Source organism: Chiloscyllium plagiosum, unplaced genomic scaffold (genome assembly GCF_037043375.1).
Source record: "Chiloscyllium plagiosum isolate Xiang-an unplaced genomic scaffold, Cpla_swu_hap1 HiC_scaffold_4, whole genome shotgun sequence".
Taxonomy (NCBI): domain Eukaryota; kingdom Metazoa; phylum Chordata; class Chondrichthyes; order Orectolobiformes; family Hemiscylliidae; genus Chiloscyllium; species Chiloscyllium plagiosum.
Window position 1 is genome coordinate 20,069,358 of NW_028270142.1, and position 17,511 is coordinate 20,086,868.

Consider the following 17,511-nt stretch of genomic DNA (forward strand, 5'->3'; position numbering starts at 1 on the left):
GAAACATTTCACAAGTCCCCTTGAGTGATGATATTTGGCAAAGAAGATTGATTGCAGACTGCCCTAAAGGAGATTGCTGCAATAAATCGGAATCAAACTCTACAAAATAATTTGGCTAATTGCTCCCAAAGGGAAATGGGACAGATCTACTGGAATTGTTAATGGGGAGGAAGCCAAAGCCTATTTCCATGATATTCGATTTGGGCTTCTGGGATTACCAGAGTCTCCAAAGTGCCAAGTTGCATTGTTCACTGGAATGGTGCTCAAACCAAGACGCAAATCATTTTAAACTTCTCAGATTCCAAGAAAGTTAAAAAAGCACACTGATCAAAGGCTGCAAAGCAATCATTTAAAATTTCTGCAGAGCATCCTCCAGCTCCAAAACAATTAGGTTCTTCAATAAAATCAAACGAATTCTCGATATTGCTGTGATTCAATATGACCTCCCTGTCCTCTCCTTTAGCCACTAATGAAATCTTAGTGTGGCACATTCTTGCACAGTTTGAACGGGTAAACGCTGTTAGCGAAATCAATCCAAAGTTGGGTGATTTCATGGTCCAAGTAGCAACTGAAACATTGAATTCTTAAATCGTTTCTTATTTGGGTGTTAAACCAATGGTAAGTCTACAAATGAATTGTGCTCACTTCATGTGAATACAAATTAACAGCTACTGTGTAAGGGGGAAAGTATACTCCTGTGTAGCTTTAGTATCCCTTGTTGCGGGCCAACAGCAAGATATTAACTTATTCTATAAAACATATTCGCATTAGCAGAGATATGAAAGAATTCCTAATGTTCTCCCAGTAGCTTATCTTACCAAAGATTAAAACAACTAAGGTAATAGTAGCAAATTGTATAAGCACTGATAGAAAATCAATATTCTATGAGGCATAATTTGGCTGACAAGTGCAGCATGTCAAAGAAAATTGCTTGGAATTATCTAGACCTTTCATCAGGCAAAAATTCTCATGAATATTTAAAAAGCATGCTAATGAATGAGTCAAAGCTGTTACTTTTAATTTGTTGACTTGTTGACATTGGGATTTAATAATAGAACTAAATGAAATCTTCACTAAAAACTCATTATATTGCAGATCTATGCACAATGAAACACAATTAAGTGATTAATAAGCTGCAGATAAGAAATTAATTCATGCTTCATGGCCATAAGTTAGGAATGCAGGGGTTTGTCATTGCATGTGAAACTTGTAAATAACTTTAACGTGACAGTGGTTTTTTAAACACAGCGACCTCACTAACATTTTACTTCTACGTCTTGTCTGCTCTACGGCAGCAGGTGGGACACAGTACTACTTGACTACATCTTAACTCAAGTGTGTGAAGCACTAATCCAAGGTTGGAGCCTGATGTCTGAAGCAGTAGATGAAGAGGTTTCCTTGAATCAGGAATTCCAACATCACAACACACTCCAATAACACCTTCCTTTATGTACAACTATGGCAGTAAGATGATAGAGGGTAATTCTCTACACCCAGTAATGGGAGGAAAACCCCTGCTGTTAACAGAAAGGACGTGTGGCTGAAAGTACTCCAACAAATTATTACTCTCAGTTTCAATGCAGCATGCTTGCTAATGCCCGAAACAGTTCAGCAGACATGAGCATTTACCTCAACCTCAGTATACACATCACTATACAACCTCTTGTCCAAGAAATCGTGCCTGACAGATTTATTAGAATTCTTTCAAGCTGGATCAAGCAGGACAGTTAAAGGGGAAGCAGTGAATGGAGCATATTTGGTTTTTCAGACGGTTTTTGAGAAAGTACCACATGGTAGGCTACTTAATAATTAAAGAGCCCATTGAGTTGGAGGTATTATATTAGCCTGGACAGAAGAATGACCAATTGATAGAAGACAGAGCTGGGATAATGGGTGCATTATCAGGATGGCAACCTCTAACTAGTGGTATGCACAGGGATCAATGCTGGGGTCACAAACATTTACAATATCATAGAATCATAGAATCCCTACAGTGTGGAAACAGGCCATTTGGCCCAACAAGTCCACACTGACCCTCCGAAGAGTAACCCACCCGGACCCATTCCCTTACCCTATACTCTACATTTACCCCTGATTAATGCGCCTACCTACACATCCATGAACATATGGGCAACTTAGTTTGCCCAATTCAGTAAATGTGGACATAGAGCCATAGAGATGTACAGCATGGAAACAGACCCTTCGGTCCAACCCATCCATACCGACCAGATATCCCAACCCAATCTAGTCCCACCTGCCAGCACCCGGCCCATATCCCTCCAAACCCTTCCTATTCATATAGCCATCCAAATGCTTCTTAAATGTAGCAATTGTACCAGCCTCCACCACTTCCTCTGGCAGCTCATTCCATACCCATACTACTCTGTGCATGAAAAAGTTGTCCTGTGGGTCTCTTTTATATCTTTCCCCTCTCACCCTAAACCTATGCCCTCTAGTTCTGGACTCCCCAACCCCAGGGAAAAGACTGTGCCTATTTACCCTATCCATGCCCCTCATAATTTTGTAAACCTCTATAAGGTCACCCCTCAGCCTCCGATGCTCCAGGGAAAACAGCCCCAGCCTGTTCAGCCTCTCACTATAGCTCAAATCCTCCAACCATGGCAACATACTTGTAAATCTTTTCTGAACCCTTTCAAGTTTCACAACATCTTTCCAATGGGAAGGAGACGCAATATTCCAACAGTGGCCTAACAAATGTCCTGTACAGCTGCAACATGACGTCCCAACTCCTGTACTCAATACTCTGACCAATAAAGGAAAGCATACCAAACGCCTTATTCACTATCCTATCTACCTGCGACTCCACTTTCAAGGAGCCATGAATCTGCACTTCAAGGTCTCTTTGTTCAGCAACACTCCCTAGTACCTTACCATTAAGTGTATAAGTCCTGCTAATATTTACTTTCCCAAAATGCAGCATCTTGCATTTATCTGAATTAAACTCCATCTGCCACTTCTCAGCCCAGTGGCCCATCTGGTCAAGATCCTGTTGTAATCTGAGGTAACCCTCTTCGCTGTCCACTACACCTCCAATTTTGGTGTCATCTGCAAACTTACTAACTGTACCTCTTATGCTCGCATCTAAATAATTTGTGTAAATGACAAAAAGTAGAGGACCCAGAACCGATCCTTGTGGCACTCCACTGGTCACAAGCCTCCAGTCTGAAAAACAACACTCCACCACCAACCTCTGTCTTCTACCTTTGAGCCAGTTCTGTATCCAAGTGGCTAGTTCTCCCTTTATTCCATGAGATCTAACCTTGCTAATCAGTCCCCCATGGGAAACCTTGTCGAACGCCTTACTGAAGTCCATATAGATCACATCTACTGCTCTGCCCTCATCAATCCTCTTTGTTACTTCATCAAAAAATTCAATCAAGTTTGTGAGACATGATTTCCCACGCACAAAGCCATGTTGACTATCCCTAATCAGTCCTTTCCTTTCCAAATACATGTACATCCTGTCCCTCAGGATTCCCTCCAACAACTTGCCCACCACCAAGGTCAGGCTCACTGGTCTATAGTTCCCTGGCTTATATTTACCACCCTTCTTAAACAGTGGCACCACGTTAGCCAACCTCCAGTCTTCTGGCACCTGTGACTATTGATGGTACAAATATCTCAGCAAGAGGCCCAGCAATCACTTCTCTAGCTTCCCACAGAGTTCTCAGGTACACCTGATCAGGTCCTGGGGATTTATCCACCTTTACCCATTTCAAGACATCAAGCACTTCCTCCTCTGTAATCTGGACATTTTGCAAGATGTCACCATCTATTTCCCTACAGTCGATATCTTCCATATCTTTTCTACAGTAAATACTGCTGCAAAATACTCATTTAGTATCTCCCCCATTTTCTGCGGCTCCACACAAAGGCTGCCTTGCTGATCTTTGAGGGGCCCTATTCTCTCACTAGTTACCCTTTTGTCCTTAATATATTTGTAAAAATCCTTTGTATTCTCCTTAATACTATTTGCCAAAGCTATCTCATGTCCTTTTTTGCCCTCCTGATTTCCCTCTTAAGTATACTTCTACTTCCTTTATACTCTTCTAAGGATTCACTCGATCTATCCTGTCTATACCTTACATATGCTTCCTTCTTTTTCTTAACCAAACCCTCAATTTCTTTAGTCATCCAGCATTCCCTTTACCTACCAGCCTTTCCTTTCACCCTGACAGGAATATACTTTTTCTGGATTCTTGTTATCTCATTTCTGAACGCTTCCCATTTTCCAGCCATCCCTTTACCTGCGAACATCTGCCCCCAATCAGCTTTCAGATGTTCTTGCCTAATACGATCAAAATTGGTCTTTCTTCAATTTAGAACTTCAACTTTTAGATCTGGTCTATCCTTTTCCATCACTATTTTAAATCTAATAGAATTATGGTCAGTGGCCCCAAAGTGCTCCACCACTGACACCTCAGTCACCTGCCCTGCCTTATTTCCCAAGAGTAGGTCAAGTTTTGCACCTTCTCCAGTAGGTACATCCACATACTGAATCAGAAAATTGTCTTGTACGCACTTAAGAAATTTCTCTCCATCTAAACTCTTAACACTATGGCAGTCCCAGTCTATGTCTGGAAAGTTAAAATCCCCTACCATAACCTCCCTATTGTTCTTACAGATAGCTGAGATCTCCTTACAAGTTTGTTTCTTAATTTCTCTCTGACTATTAGGGGGGTCTATAATACAATCCCAATAAGGTGATCATCCCTTTCTTATTTCTTAGTTCCACCCAAATAACTTCCCTGGATGTATTTCCGGGAATATCCTCCCTCAGTACAGCTGTAATGCTATCCCTTATCAAAAATGCCACTCCCTCTCCTCTCTTGCCTCCCTTTCGATCCTTCCTGGAGCATTTGTATCTTGGAACATTAAGCTGCCAGTCCTGCCCATCCCTGAGCCACATTTCTATAATTGCTATGATATCACAGTCCCATTTTCCTAACCATGCCCTGAGTTCATCTGCCTTCCCTGTTAGGCCCCTTGCATTGAAATAAATGCAGTTTAATTTATTATTTCTACCTTGTCCCTGCCTGCCCTGACTGTTTGACTCTGTCTCATAACTCTATACCTCAATCAGATCTCCCATCAGGTAGGTAAAAACAATGACTGCAGATGCTGGAAACCAGATTCTGGATTAGTGGTGCTGGAAGAGCACAGCAGTTCAGGCAGCATCCAAGGAGCTTCGAAATCTACTACAAGAAAACAAACCCAGCCTAGCCTGTCTCTCCTCATGACTGACACTTTTTATCCCAGGCATTATTCTGGTGAATTCCCTCTGCACCATCTCCACTTCCTTCCCATAGTGTGGCAACCAGAACTGCACTTAATACTCTATCTGTGGTTTAACCTATGTTTTACAAAGTTGTGAAAAGATTTCTTTGTTCCTATATTCTACACCATGACTAATGAAGCAAGCATTCCATATACCTTCTTCACCACTCTGTATACCTGTGTTGACACCGTCAGGGATCTATGGACTTGCACACCAAGGTCCCTTCGTTCCTCGGTATTCCCAAGGGATCTACCATTCATCGTTCCTTGTTACACCTTCCAAAATACATCACTTTGCACTTATCAGGATTAAATTGTATCTACCACTACTCTGTCAAGTTTACCAATTGATCAATATCAGAGTGCAGCCTGAGACCATCCCCAACACCACTAATTTTATGTCATCTACAAAATTACTAATTATACCCTCTAGATTCACATCCAAGTATTTAATGTACATAACTAACAGCAGGGGTCCCAGCACCAAGCCCTGTGGTACACCACTGGTCACAGGCTTCCAAACAGAAAAGCATTCCTCCACCATCACCCTTTGCCTTCCATTTGTAAATCCACTTTGGATCCAGTTTGCCAACTTGCCTTGGATCCCATGGACTGTTCCCTTTTAGACCAGCCTTTATATGGGACCTTGTGAAAGGCCTTATTGAAATCCATGCAAACCACACCAACTGCATTACACATTATCAATATATTTAGTCACCTTTGCAAAAACCTCAGTTAGTCAGACAAGATTCACCTTCAACAGATCCATGCAGACCATCCCTGACCAGTGCCTGCACTTTCATGTATTAATTAATCCTGTCCTTCAGATTTCACTACCACTTTTATTTGCATTGACTCTCATGTGTCCAAGTCATTCAGAGCTAACTTAATACATCCAGGCATATCTCAACAGATTTCCTCGTACTTCTTGCGTAGTCTTAATGGAGCCTCCTATTATCCTCCCTCCAAATACGAGACAGCGTCTAACTATCCCAGTATTTCCATATTGGCTACTCGAATTGTAGCAGGTTTGCTTTGACAACTGTCTGCTTCTCCTTCTAATTCTGACAACCTGTGATACTCGAAGCTCCTGATACACTTGTTCTTCCTTATCCTATTCCATACAATTATATTGTTTCATCATCTTTATGTGGTGTACCAATTCCTCTTCCTGTGATCAGTAATTAATTAAGTCACTTTTAATAACTCTCCTAACTACCTTGTATGGACCACTAAAATTTGCTTTCAAAATCCTGTAAAGGCAATAATACCAATAATTTGCCTCCTGCTTGTCACATTCGCATTTTAACATATTTGTTCATTCTTTCATTTTCACCTGTGAAATCTTTTAGTCTTGTTCCACTTTACATGCTGTTGCCAAACTTTGAAGAAACATGTACACCTACGCCATATTAAAATCTGTGCTTCTGAATTAAAACATTTCCTTAGTCAATTCTACGGGATCTCTCATCTCATGTTGTCAATTCACTGTATGAAACCCAATAAATTTATTTGGAGAATCTCCAGTAGCAAACAATAAGAAACAGAGTCCTTTGACTCAATCTTGTGGGTAGTCACTCTTTACACAGAAGGCTCTTGAGACTAAGCTATTAAGAACATTCAGACTGAGCCAGACAGGTTTTTAATAATATGGAATCAAAGGTTATGGGAGAGAAAGAAAAACAAAGTGGAATGGAGGATGATCGGATCAGCCATGATCTCATTGAATAGCGGAGCAGACTAGAAGGGATGAATGGCCAATTTTCATTCCTATGTATTAAGGTCTTCATCATTCTCACAGCCACATTCACTACACATGCACTCAGCCTTATCTTTCAATGAACTTCCTCGCATCCCCAATCCATCAACCAGTGTCACTCAGGCGAGTGTTTCCCGCCTCAGGCGACTGACTGTGTGGGGTTTGTACGTTCTCCCCGTGTCTGCGTGGGTTTCCTCCGGGTGCTCCGGTTTCCTCCCACAGTCCAAAGATGTGCAGGTTAGGTGAATTGGCCATGCTAAATTGCCAGTGGGATTAGGTAAGGGGTAACTGTAGGGGTATGGGTGGGTTGCGCTTCGGCGGGGTGGTGTGGACTTGTTGGGCCGAAGGGCCTGTTTCCACACTGTAAGTAATCTAATCTAATCTAATCTAATCTAATCTAATCTAATCACTCTGTTTATCATTTCTTCTTTAATAAATTATCATTATTATCCTCACCAGATGCATTACATCCATCAGGTGAACACATCATTACAATCAATTTGAGCAGTTCTTACCACCTTTACAGAAAGGCAAGCATGAAGTGGAGGGACAGGACCAAAAATGGACCTCCACAGATCTTGCAATTCACCACCCAGAGGAGGCAGTATCGGAAATCAGTGGTATTTTACAGCTCTGGCCATTATAAAATTCCATAGGCTCACTACCTTTGGAGTGAGGAAATTTCTCTTCATCTCAATCGCTAGGCTTCCCAAGCCTTCTGTGGTGAAGAATCCCACAGGTTCCCTCACCTTTGAGGAGGGTCATGGGATTTGAAACATTAACTCTGCTTCTCTCTCTACATGCCCCATCAGAGCTGCTGAGGTTTGCCAACGTTTTCTCTTTGCGTTTCAGATTTCCGGTATCTGCAGTTCTTTCCTTTTGTTTCTGTGCCTGACTAACTTGATTTGATTCTTTTTCTGAGGTGGTAACAAGGGCCAATGGAGAAATGAGTCAGTGTAGCTCACAAAGTGTTCAGCAAACTTCTATCATGCCTCGACATGGAAGACCGATTAGAAAAATAAATATCTCATGTTGAAAAGGAAATTGGCCAGCTGGATCCAAAATTGGCATATTGGCAGAAAGGAACGGATAATGGTTAACAGTTGTTTGTGCAACTGGAAAGCTGTTTCCAATCATGTTTTAAAAGGTTTTGCGTGGGTCCTCTTGTGGCACAGTGGTAGTGTCCTTACCTCTGGACCGAGAGGCCTGTCAAGTCATACCTGCTCCAGAAGTGTGCAATAACATCTCTGAACAGCTTGATTACAAATATAGCTTAATTTTTTAAAAAAAAATTACAAGGTTTTGGCTACTCGGTCCCTTGGATTCCTGATGAAGACCTTTTGCCCAAAACATCGATTCGCCTGCTCCTTGGCTGCTGCCTGACCTGCTGTGCTTTTCCAGCACCACACTCTCGACTCTAATCTCCAGCATCTGTAGTCCTCACTTTCGCCCTAGGTTTGTGTAATCTATTCATCTATGAGTATTGTGGATGCATTTGCTATAATCTTCCAAAATTCTTTTGATTCTGTAAAGGTCCCAGTGGATTGGGAAATTGCAAGCATAATTCCATTCAAGGCAGATGGGAGAACAAAAAGTGGGAACTTATAGGCCAGTGAATTAAACTCCCAGCATTGGCAAAATACTCAAATCTATTATCAAGGAAGTATTGGCAGGACATGTAGAAAACCAGAATCATCAGAAAGGATTAACATGGCTTTATGAAAGGGGAAATCCTGTTCACTCGGGGGCTTTGAAGTTGCAATAAACAGGGTGGATTAAGGGAAATCAGTCTTATATTTGGATTTCCAAACGTTTATTGCACAAGATAATAACTTATGGTATTTTGGGTGACAAATAAGCATGGATAAGGCCTAACGCAGAGTAAAAAGAGGATCGAGATAAATAAATTAATTTCTGGCAAACAGTAACAAGGAAAGTGCTACAGGATTCAGCAAAAGGGCCTCAACTATTTGCAATATCTGGTAATAACGTGGATGGAGATTCTGATGGTATTGTAGCCAAATTTGCTGATAACACAAAATGGGAAAGCAACTTGTGTGGCGATCACAAACGGCCAGAGTATTAACTTCTGAGGCAGAAATCGGGAGGTGGGATTAATCCAGCATTTGCAATTTTGTCTCGGTCTTGAGATTGCTGGCATGCAGGATGTTGTTGGGATCCTGGTTTAATTGGAGTGGAGGCAGGCAGAGTCCAGAATAGGTTGGTGGCAAGGCTGGCTTCCTTTCCCAAACTTCCTGAGCCTGTGCTTCCAAAGCAATCCATAGCTTCTCAATCTGCTATTTACAGGTCCATTTTAAATCACCCTCACCCTATCCCCTTATTCATTGTTTATTTTATGAACAGAATTAAAACTGCACTGGAGCATAGGAGGTTGAGAGGTGATCTGATGCAAGTTCATAAAACCATGGGGAGTATAATAGAGTTAATGGTAGGTATCTTTTCCTTAGGAAGTCGGATTTCAAGACTGAGCGCATATTTCTAAGGTGACAGGAGAGACATTTAAAAAAGATGTATGGGGCAAATTGTTTTACACACAGGGTGGTTTGCATGTGGAACAAACTTGCTGAGGAAGTGGTGGATATAGGTACATTTACAACATTTAAAAGACGTTTGGATAAGTACACGAATAGGAAAGGTTTGGAGGAACATGGGCCGGGCATGGGCAGGTGGGACTAGTTTAGTTCGGGATTATGGTCAGCATGGACTAGTTGAACCAAAGAGTCTGTTTCTATGTTATTAAATCTATGACTATGACTCTTTCACTGGAAGCCACCAAATAGTCCATAAACTCCAAGAAAACAAAGTGGATCTTCAAAGCATCTGCATAAACAATGGGAAGCTCTGATAAAGAACAGGCTGTTGGATTGCAGTCAAGTGGCCATAAAACCTTGAGTAAACAGTCATAAGAACTGCTGTCTCAAGAAACTTCTAGATGGAATACATAAAGGCAATGGTAAAAGATGAAATGTTTACACTCAAGTATTCAACTAGGTCACACTTTCAAGAGCGTGAAGTATAATCTCCCTTTATATCCATCAGACAAACTGCTGTAACTTATCTGATGAATTTTTCCACATTTAAAATATTGATCTTTCACTTGACAGTTGGCAAAAGTAAAATCTTGGAAACGTATTGTTTACATCTTGCAATCAAAGCACTGTCATAACTCGCCTTACTGAGCATGGATATAAAGTATCTGTGTTAAAGTATTCAAAGAAGAAGTACAACCATTTTATTCATGTATTAAACTACTACCATCTTCTTTCCTGGTTCACACAGCTGATGTACAGCCCAGCAGACTCTAAAATCAAGCCGCCTCTGAAAATTAGATCAACTTACCCAAGACAGGCTCTCAGTAAGCCCACTACACTGTTCAAAACTTCCTTCAGAGGAAGGGGTAGGTGGTGGGGCCCTGTGCTCCATCACCTTCATAAAAATGGCCAAAGGCAGGAACAGAGGCAGTACCTCTGGCCACCTCGCTCCATGGCTACCTCTCTTTCTGCCCTGTGTCTGTTTGCCAATGACTCTGACTGAAAATCTGGAGCAAAGAGTCTATAATGGAATGCAGATAAGTGGCAAGAGCAGGCAAAAATTTGGCAGATGGAGTACAATATGGGAAGATTTGACACTATTCACTTTAGTGGGAAGAAGAAACAAGCAAAATATTGCTTAAATGGAGATAGACAGATAGAGAAAGCACAAAATACTGCAATGGAGAGATTTTGGTGTTCTCTGCATGTAACATGAAAAAAATTAACTCGCAGGAACATAAGTTATTCTGAGAGCTCAGATTTCTGAAGAACAATCATACTGGACTTGAAATGCTAATTCTGTCACTCTCACACCCCCACCCCCAACACCCAATAGATGCCGTCAGACCTGCTCAGTCTCTCCAACACTGTTTAATTTGTCGCAGCACGAATGGGTTTTACGGGTCAGGTTTTTGAGAAGCATCATCAGCCCCATTTGAAAAGGACATCACTGGCCATTTAGCAGTTCCTCTTCAGTATGCAACCAGGTCCAAAGATTTGAGGCAGCGTTAAGTGCCACAGGACAAGGACGTCACAGCTCATCATGAACCTTTTCTTGAGTTGTGCACCAACTGGTCAACAATTGCTCCCCTGGTGACCTGGGGACATGTGAACTGTACATATTGCAGGGAGCCCGTTGGAAATGAAAATCCAAACACTCACTCATCCTGAATGCCATCACCTTGGTGCAGTTTATATAATCATGAATCCTTCACTGACGTGTCTTATGCATTTGTGAATTGATTACAAGATCCTGAAATTTCTCTGGCACAGTCCTGGAAAAATCTGAAGGCAAAAATGTTAAGAATGCTGCCACTTCTGTAGCGACTGGTAAAACATGGCCACCTGATGCAGTGGTCAACACGTCTTCTTCCACGAGGTGGGGTTTATCTGCGACCTACTGACGTGAGCCTTCAAAGCACACCACATGTCAGTGGAATGCAGCCTCTGCATTTTGGAGAAGCTACTACCAGACTTGCAACCTCTTGCTGCTCCCCAGCTACAGCTCTCAGAGCAACAGGCTATCCAGTGACAAAGAGCTCAGCAGCATGTTGCTGGTCATGGTGCACTCATCTAAGGTCCAACCTATGGCAGCTAAAGTACCACCCATGCAATGCAGAGAATAGTAAATGTTCAACAGCAAAATTGCTATGAACAAATTCAGTTCTGATCTCCAGCATCTGCAGTCCTCACTTTCTCCTATGAACAAAGTATGCCCGACTAGCAAATAAGAAAAAAGTTTTTATGTACTGTGTGTTTAGAGCAGTACTTTCAGGAGATGGAACCAGATTGCTCCAGCTGCCATTGTGTCCTTCCTTCATTTCAGTGGTAAATTTCAGCAAGTCCAGGAACCTTGTGAATGGTTTGTTAAATCATAGGCCAGATGAAATATGGCTCAAATTAAACAGCTAGGAAATTTATGACTCTCAAAAGGTGATTGCATGGAGGCAGCCTAATGCATGAGTTAAGAGCAGAATTGGTGAGTTATAGCCAGCTTTTTAATACCCTTTCTATTTCTCCTAGTCTTAACTAGCCCACATACACTCAATCTTACACTAATGCCATCATGGCACCAGCCATTCATTCACTCGTCATTATTAAATGTCTTTGTGAAAGGCACACGTCCCATAAGACTCTCACTAATTTCTTGTAATAGCAATTCTGTCAAGAGTATTAGTCTTACAAGACAAAATTTGACTTAATTTGTCAACATGAGCAGTGGCCTTGATAATGTGACAGGGCAAACCAAGATATGAATCTTATTACAAATAAGCAAATTTTCTAACTCATTGCCTACCACGTCAGTGTTTGTTCAGTTCTTGTCCAAGACACAAGACTCCGTGTTCAAATCCTTCTCCAGGTCTTGAGCAAAAGCAAACAAGTCTAACACTTTACTCCAATATTAAAAGAGAGCTTCACTGTCAGAAGTGCTGTCTATCACATAAGGTGTTAAACCAAGACCTCACCTGCCTGTGCAGGTGTGTTGGATCCCATAATCCTATTGTAAGGAGGACAGGGGATTAATTCCTGGTGTCCTGGCTAATATTTGCCCATCAATCAATTAAAAGCAGACTACTGAGTTACGTTATATTATTGTTTGTGGGAGTTGGTCTTGCACAGATTAGTTACTGCAGTTGTTACATTACAACAGTATTTCAAACTTTACAGTTGCAAGCTTTACGTTAAACATGCCTGTCATATCAAAGCTCTGTTACTTCTTAGTCTTAGGCAGCACAGTGGCTCAGTGGTTAGTACTGCTGCCGCACAGCACCAGGGACCCAAGTTTGATTCCACCCCGTGTGGAGTTTGCACATTGCCTCCACGTCAGTGTGGGTTTCCTCCAGGTGCTCCGGTTTCCTCCCACGGTCCAAAAATATGTAGGTTAGGTGGATCGGCTGTGGGAGATTGGCCATAGTGTCCTGATTGAGGTCTACAAAATCATGAAGGGTTTAGACAGGGTGGATAGAGACAAGCTTTTTCCCAGGGTGAGGGATTCAATAACGAGAGGTCACACGTTCAAGGTGAGAGGTGAAAAGTTTAAGGGGGAATACACGTGGAAAGTACTTTACAGAGAGGGTGGTAGGTGCCTGGAACGTGTTGCCAGCAGAGGTAGTAGAGACAGGCATGGTAGATTCATTTAAGGTGCGTCTGGACATGTGCATGAATAGGTGGGGAGCAGAGGGATACAGATGCTTAAGAATTGGGTGGTAGGTTTACATAGTGGATTTGGAGGGCTGAAGGGCCAGTTCCTGGGCTGTAAATTTTCTTTGTTCATTTTGTCTTTTGGGTGTGCAGGTTAGATGGGTTAGACATGGGAAATGCAGGGTTATGGGGATGGGGTGGGTCTGGGTGGGATGGAGGGTTGGTGTGAACTCGATGGGCCAAATGGCCAGCTTCCATACCATAGGGATTCTTTGTGATTGACTTAGTTTTCCCACGAGCTTTGGGTCCTCTGGGTTATCAATATGCATTTGTAAGGCTGATGGGAGTGTACTTCACAGCATCACATGACTGAGGGCTGGGCAAGACCAGCCTCGGAAATTAACTCCCGCCACATCCGCTCTTCAGGCCCCTCCCTCCTCCTGCCATGCCTTTCTATAACCTCAGCCCGAGAGCTATTCTGATTCTCTTTGTCCAGTTTAACTGCTTCTACAGCCGGAGAGAATGGACTGCCTCGAGCTTCTAGAGGTCCACTTCCATTTGGACCAGAACAGGAAACCACTGCCCCTCCTTCCACTGCTCCCAGCTAAGTAATGCTGGATAAAAGAGACCTAGGGTGCTGTTCAGTTACCACATGCACACTGTAGTGAGGGGTGGGATCACACAGGAGAAAGACACTTCTGCCTTGTGAACAATTTTCCAATAGTAGCTCATTGGCCTAATTCAGACTGCTTACATATGCACACTGGGTTTTACTCCAGTTCATCTGGCACAGGGTCTTGTTTGAATGCAGACTACAAACAGCTACACAGCGTCCGCAAACATGCATTAGCTGTAAAAGACAGCACATTGCTGCTCTGCACTTAATTCTGAAAACATGCTGGAGCATTGAAAATACAGTCCTGCGTCTGAAAGAGGTGAAGGCGTTTCCCACTTACCTATGATGACCTGTATACCGGGCACCTTTGATGTGCCCAACACCTTTGCATCCAGGTGTTGGACATCCTCCAGGAGTTGGAACTGCGACAAGGTCTTGTGAAGCTGCAAAGCAAAAAAGACAAAAAATGCTAATGCTAAATTGTGAAATAGTAATCATCTGGAAATTTAGGAAATCAAAAGACTAAGTTTTGGATGAGTTGAATCTGTCTAGATTGAACTGTAACTTCAACTTGATATTTTGTAATTCTTTAAAAGAAAAGTAATTCTAACTTGCTGTTGGGGATCAACTGTGAACTTAGAATTTTGTTCCATTCACTTTGAACGTTTGCAAAGTAAAAGTGAAGTATAATGACATATCTCAGGTGCAAGATAGCAATCACAACAAGGCCTCTAATGGCATAATAAAATATTATTACTTGACAATATCAGAAACTTGGGGTTATTGCCTGGAATATTATATTGTTGCTTTTAATGGGAACTTTGTTGCATTTTTGTTTATTTTCCAATTTGGATGTCATGATAGACAGAGATGGTTAGTTGAATCAACACACATTGAGCTATCCACAACAAACATTTAACTATTGTGCCTGCATCCTGGGAAACCCTGATCCAACTATGCAAATGTTCAGTTGAAAGACGGAAAAGAAGGTTCATTGCTATTCTTTTAAACCTAAATATAGGTAGCTGTGGGTGTGAAATCAGAGCTGGCTAAAATGAATTGAGAAACCAGATTAAATGGTACTCAGTAGAGCTGCATTGATAGACTTTTGAGGAGATCTTGACTAACTCTCAGCAAAACAATTATTCCAGTAGAATGAAAGACTCTTTCAGAAGGATGCATCATCCATGGGCAAACAAGGTAGATAACGATTAAAAATATTGAACAAACCCATAAAGACTGGTGGATAGGTCAGAGGAATGGACACCCTTTCAGAACCAGCAAAAAGTTAAAAACATAATAAAAAGGCAGAAAGCTGCATATGAGAAAAAAACTATCGAGTAATATAAAACAGGTTGTAAGGGTTTTTAAAAGTCTTTGACAAGGAAAAATAAAATCCAAAAACAATTCCAAGATGTGTGGGTTTGGTGAATTAGCCATGCTAAATTGCCCATAATGTTAGGTGCATTAGTCAGGGATAAATATAGGGTAGGGAAATGGGGCGAGCTGAGTTACTTTTTGGAGGGTCGTTGTGGACTTGTTGGGCCAAAGGGCCTGTTTCCATACTGTAGGGAATATAATCTATAAGGTAACTCAGGCTAGTTTTAGTCGTTAACAGAGCAAAGCTGAAGAATTGACAATGGAAAACAAATAAAGGGTAGCGGCTTTAAACAGGTACTCTCGGGGCAGATGACTTAGGAAACTTACTAAACATAACTCAAAACCAAGAAGTGACAGGGAGAAACACACCCAAAGAACGGCAGGTGCAGAAACAAAAACAGAAATCACTGGAGAAACTCAGCGGGTCTGGCTGTATCTGTGGAGAGAAAGCAGAGTTAACATTTCAGGTCCAGTGACCCTTCTTCTGAACTGATAGTAATTCAGAAAAGGTTGATATGCATGCTAAAGGGGAGGTTGGGGGGGGGGGGGGGGGGTGGTAGGGAGGTGGTATGAGGAAACAAGAGGTGAAGACAGAGCCCAGAGACAGAGAGAAACAGTTGGGTAGGCAAAGGAATGGGGGAGTCAGTGGGTTTATGGTGAGATCATCGATATAGCAGAGAAAGACTTGTGGGTGGGGGCTGGAATAGGAATGGAACAAGGAATGTTCCATATATCCGACAAAGAGATGAGAATAACTGCACGCCATGCAGGCACCCATTGTCACCCCTTTGACCTGAGGAAAGTGGGAGGAGCTAAAAGTTGTTTAGAGTGAGGATGAGCTCAGCCAGGCAGAGGAGGTTGGTGGTGGGTGGGGACGGTTCCGGCGTTTATTCCAGGAGATAGTGGAGACCCTGGTGAGACCACTTCCATGGTGAGTAGGAGGTGGCTGGAGCCTGCAAACTGGAAATTCTGGAACTGACATCAAGGGTCAGAAGAATCGCCTGGGTAGTTAACCATCTGACTTTCAATGTGAGGGTCCCGGGTTCAAATCCGGATTCAGGTACTGCTTAATGGATGGCACGGTGACTCGGTGGTTAGCACTGCTGCCTCACAGCACCAGAGTCCCAAGATTGATTCAAGCCTCGGGCGACTGTCTGTAAGGAGTTTGCACATTCTCCATGTCTGCGTGGGTTTCCTCCGGGTGCTCTGGTATCCTCCCACAGTCCTAAGATGTGCAGGTCAGGTGAATTGGCCATGTTAAATTGCTCATAGTGTTAGGTGCATTAGTCAGAGGGGAAATGGGTCTGGGTGGGTTCCTGTTCGGAGGGTCGGTGTGGACTGGTTGGGCCGAAGGGCCTTTTTCCACACTGTAGGGAATCTAATCTAAAAAAAAATGAATGAAAGTGGGAAGGGAGTGGACAAGAGATGAAGAAAATCAAGTTAAGGTAGGAAGGGATGAATTCTGTTGAGCAGTCCTGTTTGTGGATTTTGTGAAGGAGGTAGAAACATGGACTCTGCAGGGTCAGAAGGCTATGAGCTTTGGTGACTGTTGAGGGAGATCACCAGACGAAATGAGATTAGTGACCATTATGGACGCAATCGCAGTAAAACAATGACAATCGCCAGAAGAAAATTCCTGGACCTAAAGATTATCAAGTGCTAAGACCAAGTTTCCAAGAAAGGGTTTAGAAAAAACCATGGCGGCATAAATAGAAAATGCATTCATTTCAATCTTCCAAAAATCCTTGAATTCTGGAAGAGTCCCAGCTGAATGGAAAATAGCAAACCGAACAGCTTTTATTCAAGAACTGATAAAGGCAAAAACCAGGTAACGATTGGTCACTTGGCCTAATATCTGTCATAGCTGAAGGCTCTAGAAGCCATTATTCAGGAAATCAAAAATCAAGACGTAATCAAACAAAGCTAAGATGGCTTTGTGATGAGGAAATCATGTTTAACCAGTCTACTGTGTTTTTTTTTAAACTGCTGTCACATTCAGAGTAGGTAGGGGGGAACCAAATATAGTTGAGTGTGTGTGTTGCTGGAAAAGCACAGCAGGTCAGGCAGCATCCAAGGAGCAGGAAAATCAATATTTTGCTCCGGACCAAAACATCGATTTTCCTGGTCCTCGGATGCTGCCTGACCTGCTGTGCTTTTCCAGCAACACACACACTCAATTGTGATCTCCAGCATCTGCAGACCTCACTGTCTCCTAGTTGATGGGAACCAAATATGTATATGTATATATGTGGTAGACTTGGATC

At 42.3% G+C, this 17,511-nt stretch overlaps 1 protein-coding gene across 6 annotated transcripts in view; it reads right to left on the bottom strand.

Moving 5' to 3' along the window:
• The window catches only part of LOC122549360 (lethal(3)malignant brain tumor-like protein 4), a 312,681-nt gene that overhangs the window by 126,992 nt on the left and 168,178 nt on the right, over positions 1-17,511 (bottom strand). For all 6 annotated transcript variants that reach the window (XM_043689041.2, XM_087986018.1, XM_087986019.1 and 3 more), the window contains one exon: positions 14,208-14,310. In XM_043689041.2, the coding sequence (XP_043544976.2) occupies positions 14,208-14,310 (103 nt within the window). The remainder of the gene's footprint in view (positions 1-14,207; positions 14,311-17,511) is intronic.